At 34.7% G+C, this 13,906-nt stretch overlaps 1 protein-coding gene across 1 annotated transcript; it reads left to right on the forward strand.

Moving 5' to 3' along the window:
• The first annotated feature begins 2,037 nt into the window (after positions 1–2,037).
• LOC133677430 (flocculation protein FLO11-like) lies at positions 2,038–6,408 on the forward strand. Its single transcript, XM_062099489.1, has 5 exons — positions 2,038–2,551; positions 3,006–3,108; positions 3,935–4,061; positions 4,257–5,174; positions 5,823–6,408. Exons 1-5 carry the CDS (start codon positions 2,308–2,310, stop codon positions 6,219–6,221), a joined length of 1,791 nt encoding a protein of 596 aa, XP_061955473.1. The 5' UTR covers positions 2,038–2,307; the 3' UTR covers positions 6,222–6,408.
• Positions 6,409–13,906: the final 7,498 nt, after the last annotated feature.

Here is a 13,906-nt window from a genome sequence, read left to right on the forward strand (position 1 = left end):
GAAATCAGAGGCCCGTGATCTCTTGTTGATAAAACAATCTTAGTTGCCGAAATTCATGTGCAATCACCATGGAAATTCCAAACATTTATGAGCAAGGAAGGTCGTCTTGGTGGGACCAATGTCACAGATTGTCTACAAAACTCCACTCTTCCCAACTCGCTTCATCTTGTTGACTAGGTCCCATGGAAAAGCAATTCTATCATTAGCCGATCGTTTCTTTTGGATTATTTGTTTATTTTTAATATAAAAACATTAAAATTATTATAAAACACTAAGAAAACATGATTTTGATTTTTTCTTAAATCAAAATGGTGCTATATGATTATTATTTTTTCAAAAAAATAGCAAATAACATACCATGCTACAGATTAAATGACAGAGAATGGTAAAAAAAACTTAGTCTATGGGGTAAATTATAAATCCATCCCTCTAGTTTTAAAACAAATTAAATAATCCTTTTAATATTAAAAGCTAATTGAGTAATCATTTGACCCGTGTTAACCATTCTTAATTTAATAGCATTTTGTTCTTAAAAATTCCTTCTTTTCTCACAAATATTCCCATATTATCAATTTTTTTCCTTTCTTTTTCTATCGTTTTTTTAAAAATAGAATGTAGTGAAAAGGAGCATGGATATGGAAGGGATAAAATGATTAAGTTACAAATAGATTTAAAATATAAAAATTAAATATATAATTTTCAAAACCAAGAGATCAATCAATTAATTGTTATAAACAAGGGATTAAATTATAATCAACTTGTCGGGGCCAGGCGTCTCAAGCATTGGTTGGATTTTAAATCACAAAAAATGAATATATAATTAACCCAATCACTTGCTATGTCAACATGAAATGTGGATGACTTGTTGTAACATGGATGAAACTTGATTTTTATTTTTTTAATAATTTCAAAAAAATATAAAATTAATTTATAAAAACTTAATCTTACCCACATAAATTATTTCTTAATTCTTTAATATGAGATAATTATATAAAACATATATTTATATTAATTGTTTCTTAACTTTGTAACATATAATATTTTATTTTTTTATAGTTTATTTCAAAAAAAATTTAAATATAATATTAAAATCTCAAACATAATATTTCAACCCTTTATAATCTAGCACCTATTCCTTGGCCCGGGCATCTCCAATCGGGGTTTAATATCCATGGATAAAACTATAAGCTAAAAAAAAAGACGAAGATTATTGAAAGATAAAGACACATGCCCTCACTCGGGGGACAGGCATGTGGCTCTAAGACAACAACTCATCACATGATTTATACAGTTGCAATAAAGACAGAGCTGATGTTTTAAAAATGGATAAATAATTTAAATAAAAAAAATATGTATTGTCAGATTTACCATTCTCTCTTAATTATCTTCCTCCACCATTAACAAAACTACACCTCAGCACCGATCTCCCTAAATCTGACTTTTTAGCACTGATTAATTATATTTTGACCATACCCATACAGATAAGCAGGATAAAGGTCATGTTTATCCCCCAATTATCATCTACCCCACTTAAGTCCTTAAACAAAAATTATTCTCATTTAGGTCCCTACTAATCAGACGATACCCAGTTAACCCCGTGAACTTTTTCCCTATCTTGTTTTCAACATATTATTCAATTCTTGAATATACTCCAAGTAATATATATATATATATATATATATATATATATTAAATTGATTTGAAAAAAGATTAGAATTCATAAAAAGTGATTTATTTGTCTTGAAACTACACTGTATTTTCATTAATTCAAATGGTATAGTGAGATTAATTTGATCTTGTTGGATAAATAGAAACTCAATTGGTAATAATTTATTTTAAGATCCATTCGAGAATCATATGATATTTGCTTAAAACTATACGTTTTCTGCGGGGATTAATCTGGTCATGTTTATCAATAGTGGCCCAATTGATAAATACTATTTGTTTGGGGACTCATTTGAGAATCAAGTAATATTTATAGATCAAAGAAGTCATTTTCAAAAAAATTAAAAAAAAAAGCGCACAGATCCAAATTCCAAACCCGACTCTCTCTCAAGCTCTTACATGACGTAAAACATTAAAGAAAACAGAGGAGAGCTAGGTGACTTACTGTCTCCCTTCGCATCTACTGCACTCTCTCTCTCTCTCCCCCCCCCTCCCCCTCTCGCAGTAGATCTTATCATTCTCTTTCTCTTTCTTGTTGACATACATTTTGCTGCTTCAGAAAGGATAATATGTGGATGTTGCTGGCAGCCATGAAAGAAGCTTAGCTAAAGAAAAAAGAAAAAGCAACAAAGAAGGAAAGAAATGATGATGAGTAGTAGTAGTAATAATAATAACGGTAATTATAGGAGTGTTAATGGGAGTTTGAGAGAGTCTTTAGTGGGAGGGAGAAATATTCCGGTGGGGTCCCAGTACCACCGCCGAGGTCATAGTTTGACAGGCGGCGGTGTTTTTTCTAAAGATAATCACAACAAGGATGAGAACTTGGATCTCTTCTCCAAGAACCGCCGCAGTCTCTCTGTCGCCTCCTCCGATGAATCTTCTGATGGTATGTTTTGGAATTTTTTTTTTACCAGTTTTGTTCCCGGAGATGCACTCGGTGGTTTTCTGCGTTTCTTGCAATTCTTCCATGGAGACGCTCGAATGAAGAAGAGGATGGTTTGGTCATTTTGTTGATGAATGAGAGATTTGGAAATGAAAATGATGTTAAATTTAATGAACACTATACTTATAATCAAAGAAACAGGAAAAGAAATGCAAACGGTGCCGTTTCTTTTGCTAGCAAAGAACTATTTCCTTTTCTGTTGTGCCTAGATTTAATGGATTTGATTCATTATTTATTGGTTTTGAATTTACATTTATGGTGATTTTCATCGGGGATTTTCTTAAATTCCCATTTTGATTTAGCCAGCTCAGAATCTTGCTTGTCTACTTTCTTTTTTGTTTGTGGGGACGAAAATATGTGATGGCCTTATGATTTGATGTGGGGTTATTGGTTACAGTTTCAGTGAAATTGGGGAGACTTTCAGTTGGACCAGGCAAACTTGCGAGGAGTGGGATCGATGATCTGTTATCATCAGAAGGAGGGAAGCATGATTATGATTGGTAAATCTTTGATGCTTTCCGGATTTAGCAGTTGCATGTTAGAGTCACAAATTTTTTTGTTCTTTTTATTTTTGGTCAACAGCATTGATGCTGGCTGTGTCTGGTATAAGATTCGATTCGTTTCGAGTTTTGGATGCAAAGTTGAAATTCGTTTTTGATATGTTGGATTGATAGTTTTAGAGGAAACATAGCTTGCTCAAGGTTCACATTGTCGTGGAATTTGGAAGTCCTTCCACTTTGGATAATCACCTCTTTCTATAATGAATTTAGTACAATTTAGAAAAGCTGAAAAGATTAAAAAAAAAATAGAATTCTGAGTTTTAAGTGGACTGCACCTTGGGATCTCATATAGAATTTTGCATTCTAAGCTTTGATGAATTCAGAACGGAAACTCTGCTTTGTTCTGGTGCTTCTAAAAGTTGCAGACAACTCTGCACGGCTTATTTCAAATAATGAGACATTGTATTGTACAGGATAGGAAAGAGATCAGGAGATTCTCTCACAATGGAAGATCACATGATTACTTAAATATGATTCAGAATGTTTCCATGGAAGTGCTTTCTTGTAGAAAAGAAAAATTACATTTTAAATATGAGTTAAAGTTCCAAGACATTGTCCCATTGTTTATTTGCTTATTTATACTTGGCTGACAAGGATTTAGCGGATAATTTAGGCTTGAAATCATAGTAGTTAAATGTTCCTTTTGTGTTGAATGAACGCATGCAGACTAAGTTTATTACTCTTGTATCGAAATTATTACTTCCACAAACCAAAAAACTAGCATTCAAATGCCATCATCCATACTTATTTCTTTTTATGTCATTAGGCTTCTCACTCCCCCTGGAACTCCTCTTTTTCCTTCATCAGAAGGAAGTGAATCACAACCAACTTTAGTGGCTCCACGAAGCAGTTCTTTGGCTAGATCAGCTTCTACTACCAAGGCGGCATCTAGGGTATGCCCTGCTTCTTTTCTTTCTTTAAGCTATCACTGTCAGTCTTACCCCAATTTCAGATCATTTTATGCTTGTTGAATTAGCCCCTTCTGGTTGAACAATAGTATTTTCATTTTAGAAGGAGTTTTTTCTGATAATGGGAGGATACGAGATCAGCTATCAAAGTTTAAGCCTAATTCTTACCTGTGTTTTCAGCTTTCAGTTTCACAATCACAGAGTTACCATTCCTCAAGGCCAGCTAGAAGCAGCTCAGTGACTCGACCTTCTATATCTTCTTCACAATACAGTACCTATTCCTCAAATAGGTCCTCTTCAATCCTAAATACAAGCTCAGCCTCTGTCTCATCTTATACTAGACCATCCTCCCCAGTCTCCCGCACACCATCTATAGCAAGACCTTCCACACCATCAGCCCGCCCGACACCATCACGTTCCTCAACTCCATCAAGAGCTCGTCCAGTCCCCACCAGCTCTTCAATTGACAAGACTCGACCCTCTCAAAATTCAAGACCCTCAACTCCAAGTTCTAGGGGACAAATTCCTGCAAACTTGAGTACAGCACCCACTAGATCAAATTCTCGTCCATCAACTCCCACACGTCGGAACCCAGCACCTTCCTCATCCACTGCCTCAAGCCCTTCAACTTCTGCTGGACGAGTTCTTTCAAATAATCGCATTCCTGGACCAACATCCCGACCAAATTCCCCAAGCCCTCGAGTCCGTCCACAACAGCCAGTTGTTCCTCCTGATTTTCCTCTTGACACACCTCCAAACCTCAGAACAACTTTGCCAGACAGGCCACTTTCTGCAGGCAGGTCCCGGCCAAATGTTCATGCAACTATGAAGGGTAACCCAGAAACTGTAGGCTCTGTGATTGCACCAAGAAGACACTCATCTCCAATTGTCTCACGGGGAAGACTCACAGAGCCATCTGGAAAGGGCCGTGTGCATAGTAATGGGCATATTGCTGATGCACCTGAGCCTCGAAAGGTCTCGCATGTGTCAGAATTAGGAATGAGAAAACCTGTGAAATCATCATCAACAGCCTCAGAGAGCACTGGGTTTGGGAGGACTATATCTAAGAAGTCTCTGGATATGGCCATCAGGCATATGGTATGGGTTCTCTTCCTTCCATGTTATGATAAACTAGCTTTTTATGTTGTGTATCATGCCTGCGCGCATGCAATTTGAATGAGATATAAATTTGCTAGTTGGGTGCCAACATTTATCAACTTTCAAATGCTCTTTTTCTTGAAAATTTTGACTGAACCTGAGAAACATGTTTTTGTCAAGTTGATAATCTTCTAGTCTGGCTTCCTAATGAGTTGGAATTCAAATGAATGATTTGATCATTGTCATCCATGTTGATTACAAGTGCAAATGTCTGTGCATCACACAATGCCATGCCACTAACTTCATTATAATAGAGCCTAAACAATGACAATGCTGTTTATTTGTTGGTTGCCATTGAACTAACAGCATGATCTTTTTACATTTTATTCCCTGGCTGTTGATTCAAATTCCTTACCTTGAAAATTATGAGGTGCGACTGAGATGAATTGGCAGAGATCTTGGACTGATGATGGCATTGTCTATTAGGTTAGCTGACATATGTGGAAAGAGGTGCTTTGATTACCTGCTATTACTAATGCAATAAAAGATTTTTGTGTTTGGTTTCTGTTGCACGGAACATTATTTTTTTCTGCCTTCAAGAGACAGTTCTATTTTTAATCCTAACAGTATATCAACTCGCTGATGTAGGACTTAAGAAATGGCACAGGGAGCACCCGATCGCTTTCAAGCACCACCCTCTTCCCTCAGAGCATTAGATCTGCCACTCCCAAGACCCACTCTGCCCGTTCCAGGAGTGCTCCAGAATCCATCAACAATGGAAATTTGCAAAATGGAGATGTTTTGGAAAATGAAAGCTACTTCAGCAGGGCTACCGAAATCAGGCGTGAAGCTAATGATGGACAACGATACTCTGCAAAATTGAGTGAAGTTGTTGACATCTGCGAAAGCTCTCGTTATGAAGCAATATTACTCAAAGAGGATTTAAAGAACACGGACTGGCTGCACAGTATTGATGATAAATCTGATCAAGGACCCTTCTTTGATAACGGGTTTGAGCCTCTGCCTGAACCTTTCGGCCTCTTATAACATCTAAGAAAAGATGCTTTTTTTCGATAATATTTTTTTTCCCCAAAATTATAATCTGTTCCGTATAATTTATTTGCTTACGTGGAATGAATGAATGATGTAAACTTCTAACACTAAGAACTGATAAGGTGAAGAGAGTGTATTTTCTGCAATGAAATGATGATTTCAGTGTTGGAATTTCTGTTTACGTAGATGCTCTAGCTTGTGAATGCTTAAAACCCTATATAGCATGTGATGCATCAGTTGCAATCTTCTATCTTGTTCTTTCCCCGAGCTTGCAGCTAGGGTTCTTGTTTCAATAACCAAAAGAACTTCCAAAAAAGCAACTACGATGGCAGTAGTCCAGGATATCAACACTCTACACAGCTTGTCTGAAAAGTGAAAGCTACCCAGTTTCTTTGTTCCTCATCATGAGAATCTCCGGCAGGACTGGAAACTTTATAGCTCTGACTTCTTGTTGAAGCATTGATGGACTTAATCCAGAATACAAGTATAAAAAGAGCAGGCCATAAAAGTGGGCTAGGCTTTGCAAAACCTGAAGCCAGTAGTAATCTATCTATTTCTTGATCACATCAAATTAACGAACTTAAAAATGTTACAAGTTGTTTTCTTAAGAATTATGAATTACGTTTTCTTAAACACCAAAAAAAACCAGGATGCAACTGGACTTGGTGAGATTGAATTGAAAGATATTCCTGCCACTGAAATGCACTTGGTGCACCTCAGCTAGAGCCTAGAGGTAATCTTTGACATTGATGCAACTGGCTTTCTCTCCGTGTCAGCCCAGAGGAAGGGCTCGTTATTTAAACATGTCTTTCGAACTAACTGAAATCACCAGGGAAAATAAGAGAGTTTGTGAAAGAGGGGATGCGGTGTGAGAAACAAGATGTGCCAAGGGCTACCCTGACTGGATTTAGAAACCTGGCAGTGATCACAATGAGGAGACTAGAGAAAATGATCCTTCGAAAGGAGGAGGAGCTCCATCAGAAGGTTCCCAACGATTTTGTTGCTTACGATATTTCAGACGCTGAAGATTCTGTTGCTTGAGTTGAAGAGTTTTTTAGCACTACAAGGGATTGTAAGTTACAATGTTTTGTTCTGACGAGATTAGATCCCCACAAATTGGGCTACCCTCTCTTCCCTCCACCAACTTAGACTGATGATAGAGGGCTGTTGAGATGCTTGACGCTAGACACCTATTCTTAATGCAACGTGTGATCAAGTAATGTGGAGATTTACCATACCAATAATGGTAAATTTTCTACTTCGTCACCTTATGATTTGCTTCCGGACCAAGATTGGGAGGAGGTGAGGCGTGTAGCCGTATATGGAAGCTGGAAGCTGGTTTGGGGTTGGAAAGGTCCAAAACTTAATGCTCTAAACAAGAAACAAGCGCCCTATTTATAGTAAAGCTCTGGGAACTTGGTTTTTGCAATTAAGCGAACTTCAAGGGTGGTTGGAAGCTGAATTTCTTGGCTCAATCATGAGCCAACATCAACTGCACTTAACATAATATATAAAGAAAAACCTTCACCAAATTATAGGCAGATGTCAGGAACGACGAGCACACATATAACATTATAACCTGGTAGGAAGATCAAACATGCAAGGAAAGCTAATCTCTTGTTTGTTTGCATAGGACATGCATGATGCATTTCACACACACACACTGGTGAATTCTGAAATTCATTAAATTAATAAAGGCATGAAAATCAGGAGCCAGTCCCTGCTACAACGCATAACAAGAGAAAACTGTTCAAACGAAACCATGATCAGGACCTTATAGAGGAGGCTTGCCCAAGCCAACTCCAGCAACAGGTTGATTTTCAGCAGAATCTGTCATCCGTGTAGTTTTCCAAGGAAGCCAGCTTTTGTTAGGGTCTAAAAGAAATCTTGTCATTTATTGACTAACAAAGGCTCTTCATGCGCAAGTGGTTTAGAGGCAAAAACGTCAAAAAGCTGCATATGGTGTTTGTTGACAAAGAGGGCGGTCTTGCAGGCTGCAAAATGCTGGCAGAAGGAATTTTTTGTTCTGCTGAATTCTTATCCAGCAGCAAGCACATTTGTATGTAAAATGCTCACAATCTTATCTTTGCAGGAAGGTCCAACTCAAGCATAATCTCATGAGTTGGAAACTTGACACCAACACTTTCCTAATGGTATGTGGTTTGCCAAGTAATTTGCTCTGGATTGATTACAGTTCTTCATTTGAATTTGAAACTGAAATCTGGACCTATCGTGAGCATTTCCGGCTTTGTTGATTTCCTTAGGAGCTCAGGTTTTTTCAAGATATGGTGGAAGCTCTATATCCAAAATCATCAATGCTCCTGCAGCAATTTGAGGTTCTTAAATTTGTGTCAAACAATGATGACAGACAGAAGAATTGAGCGAAAGCATGGCAGCCAAATATAGAACCTTAAACATAACATATGTACAATTATGTCATGGATTGGAGGTAAGAAAAAACATCAGTTACCTGTGATGATGCTGCTCTGGCACAAACAGAAGAAAGAATTAACTCTAACCCGTGTGCACCATTTTGAGGGGTTTTAGAAATTACAAGTTCTCCCTGTATCACGAAGCCTGCTTACTGTGTTTTCTGAGCTTGTAACATCAAATGACACCAGGAGTTCCCCCAAACACTTCAGTAGGAATCATAATACTCTTTCAGGTCGATGGAAGATCCCCATTGAAGTGCTCAGAGGAACTCTAGGGGACACTTGATCTGTGCTATTAACAATTAACGAAAACAAAAAATAAAAACACTAGATGTGGGTAAAACACAGTGGATACACTCTCATTGCACTGTGGACTTCAATAGTTCTCTGGCTTTTGTGTTATTTTTTGCTTCTTCCGTGGCTTTCTTTCTTCTCCTTACCACTTGCTTCTTCTTCTCTGTTGCCTTGGTTTCAGTGTGGCGGTGTGTTTTTCCTTCACGCCCTTCCTTCTTCTCCCTTCTTTAACCAGCTGGCCTTATTATAAAAAAAAAAAATAAAAAAAAAAATGAGCTCAGTCATTTACAGTTACAGTAGACCGTGAGACAAGAATGGCAATGGTATAATAATACTATAATTACTTCTTTTTTTTTTTTTGTTCTATATACAAAGTTTTTGCCATGCTTGCAGGGTAGAAAGATATTTTCCATGACGCCTAGAGGTCATCTGAAGTGATGGGAGACAATTTAATAGTTTATATTTTTTATATAGTTAAATTATATAAATACCTTTAAAAAACAAAATAAAAGTTAAAATAACAGGCCAAGAGGGCTTTTGCGTAATTTCATATTTAGTACACTTATTTTGCTTTCCTTAAACTCGATAAAATTAAAGGATAGGTAAAAGAATATTTTAATATTTTTCTCATGTTTTTTTTTATATTTTATTTATATTATTGGCAAATTAATATTTTTATAAATAAAAAATAATAATAAAAAAGATAAAGCTAATGGTGCATGTGAGGCACACGCCAACGAGTGGATTTCACCTGTATCTTGCAGGTGGTGTGTACGACGTTATTCGATAACCAAAATTTCTCAACCATCGTATCATCCGAAGCGTTTAATGGAGATAAAGCTTATGCGGTGGTGCATGTTGTTACAATCACAACGGTTTGGAAATAGTTGGTTTTTTTTCTCCTTCACCTGTTTTCTCTCTCCACTTTTTAAAATTCATGCCATGTCAGTCAAAAATTAAATTTGTCCTCCCATTTATTTTGTCTTTCAATTATGATTATTTTTCTTTTGATTGGTCTTTCTTTGTTTTGGGTTATTTTTTTTTCAATTTCATCCATTTTCATTTTCATTTGTTTTTTTATATCAAATATGACACTTATTCTCTTAGTTATTATTTTTTAAAATCTTTTTCTTGGTTTTTTTTAATATTGTCCCTCAATATTTTTTAATTTTTTTCTAGATTCAGTCCTCATTATTTTTAATTATTTTTTTCTTTCATTTAGGAGGTGTTTGGAAGTGTGATAGAAGTTATTTTTTACTCGGAAATTCTTTACTTGTTTTTTTTTTAAAAAATTATTTTGATATTAGTACATCAAAATCTAAAAACACTAAAAAATAATTAATTTGAAATAAAGAAAAAAATAAAATAATTTTTTTTTCAAAAGCGCTTTTAAAACTAAAAAATAAACGGGGTTAGTCCCTCTACATTTTATTTCATTTGTTTTTTTATCCAATTTTGGTTCTTATTCTTTTAATTTATTTTTTCTTTTGATTTTATCTCTCAACATTTTATTTTATTTAACTTTGGTCTTTATTCTTCTAATTTATCCTTTTATTTTTATCTTTTTTTATTAAGTCTCTCATTATATTTTTTCTTTAGTTTTTATACTAAATTTGATTCTTATTGTTTTGATTATTTTCTTTTTATTTTTTATAGTTAAGAATTTTATTCAAGATTTTGTTTTCGTCTTTTGTAAAGTTATCTTAATCTCATTAGATTATTGAGCCTTAAGGTTTTTATTTTTTCCCTTTTCCTTTCTATGAGGTTATCCCAAGCATCAGGTTGGTTAGGTTAACAATGGTTGCTTTGATCTTTTTTTCAATATTTTTTAATTTTATTATTTAACATTGAGCTATTAGATCTTGAAATTTCTTATTTTTATGCTTTTTCTTTATAATTATCCCGAGTTACTGGTTCATTAGGTTAATCTGGTCTGATTCGAGATTTTTTGCAATGTTTTTTTTAGCGTTGATTTTTTTTTAAGGTTATTTTAAAAACGAAATAATTTTCTTATCTTAATTTTATTTTGTGGATGATGGATTGGTAGAGTAAACCTGAATTGACTTGGGTTTTTATCATATATATATATATATATATATATATATATATATCTTTTAAAAGTAATTTTGTAGGGCTTTAGTATTTTTAATTTTTTTAATCAATGAGGTTCACTCAATTTATTATCATTTGATTGAATATCATTTTTGATGCTAGAAAAAAATTAACCCGTCGTAAATCTAGGTGTGCACTAAATGCCTTCACTGGCTCTACGATCTCTAGGGGTTTGCTTTTTTTTTTTTTTTTTTCTCATCTGGGACTGTTTAAACCAAAGATTTGACAGATTCTTCGCCATCGTTGCCCTCTTTCTATCTGTTTTGAACTGTTTATAGTTTGTTTTGCAATGATTAAACTGCTTCAGTGGTTGTCTTCTCATAAGACTGTTTGCCGCGTTGTTCGCATCACTGAGTTGAGGCTGCGTTCCTTATCTTTCCTTTTTCACATCAGTTGTCTCTTCAAGATGCTTCGATTGGTTGCTTAGCCTTTGTTTTCCAACCAATTCATGGGCTCTATGGCTTTTGTCTGTGCGTTAGTACCGTGTTTTGAAGGTCAAATCCTCCTCTGATTTTGATTTCTCAAACTTTTAAGGCTTCGTTTCCATTACCCTGCTCTGATCACCTCTTGGACCTCTTCTTCATCTGTTCGTTTCGATTTTAGAGCTGATTCTGGTTCACTTCCTTCCTTCCTGAATCTGAATCTTTCTTGAGCAGTGTCTTTTACCCTTTTGTTATATGTTTTATTTGTCGGTTCAACCAGACCGTGGTGGTGTATGGGATGTTTCCTACTAGATTATTTCCCATGCTGCGAGTCATATTACTTATTTTTATATAACTCCAACTAAAGAAAATCAAAATAAAATATGAAGTATAATTTTCAATTAAATTAAATAATAAAATTAAAAAAATAAATTAAAAAATGATTTATAACAAATCCTGAGTAAATCTGGGTTAATTTACCAAACTCGTGACTTAAGTTTTATGGCTGAAATAACTTTATATAAAACAAATCAAAACAAATTATGAAACTTAATATTGAATAATTAATGAAATAAAAAAAATATATAAAAAATAATCCTAGTAAACCCGGGTTAACTGGCCAAATCCATAAAACAGATCATAAGACCGGGATAACCTCATCTCAAAAAAATGATCCAAGTTAATCTGGGCTAACCTGCCAAACTCGTAACCTGAGTTATAAGATTAAGATAATTTCATGGAAAACAAATCAAAACAAATTATAAAACTCAATTTTGAATAATAAAATTAAAAAAAAAATCAATTAAAAAAGAACATAAAAAATAATCTAAATCAATTCGAGTTAACTTGTTAAACTCATCAAATGAATCATAAAATCAAGATAACCTCAGAGAAAGGGAAAAAAAAAATTAACCCTAGTCAACCTAGATTAACCTATCAAACTCGTGACTTTGGTCATGAAGCTAGGATATTACTATAGATAATAAATCAAAATAAATTATGAAATATAATTTTTAATTAGTTAATTTTTAAAAGATAAAATTGTAAAAAACTAAATTAAAATAAAATAATTAAAAAAATAATTCAGTCAACTTAAATTAATCATTAAATTTATATATTTTTTATGAAAATAAGATGAACTGATAGAAGTAAATAAAAAAAATAAAAAACATTAATTTTTAATAAATAAAATATGAAGGGTTAAAAAGAGAAAATTAAATTAATTTGTCAGGATTACAATCAAAACAAATAATAAAAGTAAAATTTAAAAAAACCTTTGTGAGGTGGTGATCTAAAAATACAACCTCAACTGTTATAACAAAACCAAGCTCAGGACCTTATAAAGGAGGCTTGCCCAAGACAACTCCACCAACCAACTTCCAGGTTGTCTATATTTTGTCATGCCTGTTGATGAGGTCCTGTTTTACCCCGTGGGTTTGAAGGTCGGGTCTAAGCTCGGAATAAAGTCATTAATCTCTTGATTTTGACAACCTAACCCTTCTATGATGAAAGCACAGGTAGATATTCATTGTTACCTGCAAAAGTCCCGCTTTTATCTTGGCAATTTTAACAGTATTACAATCAGTTGACCCAGTGTTGCTAGCAGAAGCCTCGCCAAACCAAACCTGTTTTCACAAGATGTTACTAAGTTACTCCCCTCCTTCCTCTCTAGATGTAATTTTTGAGTAATGATGAAGGATTTGGCTGAGGGATGGCAAAGAGGCAGAGAGGTTTTCAAGTGACAGGTTGATTTTCAGCAAAATCTGTCATCCGTGTAGTTTTCCAAGGAGCCAGCTTTTGTTTGAGTCTAAAAGAAAATCTGGTCATTTATTGACTAACGAAGGCTCTTCATGTGCAAGTGCTTTAGAGGCAAAAACGTCAAAGCTGCATATGACAAAGTGGGCGGTCTTGCAGGCTACAAAATGCTGGCAGAAGGAATATTTTTTGGTTCTGCTGAATTCTTATTCAGCAGCCTGCATATTTGTATGTATAATGCTCATTATCTTATCTTTGTAGGAAGGTCCAACTCGTGCATAAACTCATGAGTTGGGAACTTGACAGCAACAGTTTGCCGAGTAATTTGCTCTGGATTGATTACAGTTTCACATTTGAATTTGAAACTGAAATCCGGATCTATCGTGAGAATTTCCGGCTTCGTTGATTTCCTTGGGTGTTCAGGTTCTTCTAAGCTCTGTTGGAAGCATTTGATCCAAATTCATTAATGCTCCTGCAGCAATTGGAAGCTCTTAAATTTGTGTCAAATAATGATGACTTAGAAAAAAATAGTGAAAGCATGGTACCAATATATAGAGCCTCAAACATAACATATGTACAGTTATGTCATGAACTTTAGCTAAGAAAAAAACATCAGTTACCTGCGATGATGTTGTTCTGGCACAAACAAAAGAAAAGGTTTAGC

This window comes from Populus nigra, chromosome 17 (genome assembly GCF_951802175.1).
Source record: "Populus nigra chromosome 17, ddPopNigr1.1, whole genome shotgun sequence".
In the NCBI taxonomy this organism is placed as follows: Eukaryota; Viridiplantae; Streptophyta; class Magnoliopsida; order Malpighiales; family Salicaceae; genus Populus; species Populus nigra.

What these genes read in the sequence shown, in the direction of transcription:
- LOC133677430 (XM_062099489.1), top strand. Translation starts at nt 2,308, where the DNA reads ATGATGATGAGTAGTAGTAGTAATAATAATAACGGTAATTATAGGAGT. An exon ending in CTCCGATGAATCTTCTGATG is followed by an intron (nt 2,552 to 3,005) that starts GTATGTTTTGGA and finishes TATTGGTTACAG; the next exon opens with TTTCAGTGAAATTGGGGAGA. An exon ending in GGGAAGCATGATTATGATTG is followed by an intron (nt 3,109 to 3,934) that starts GTAAATCTTTGA and finishes TTATGTCATTAG; the next exon opens with GCTTCTCACTCCCCCTGGAA.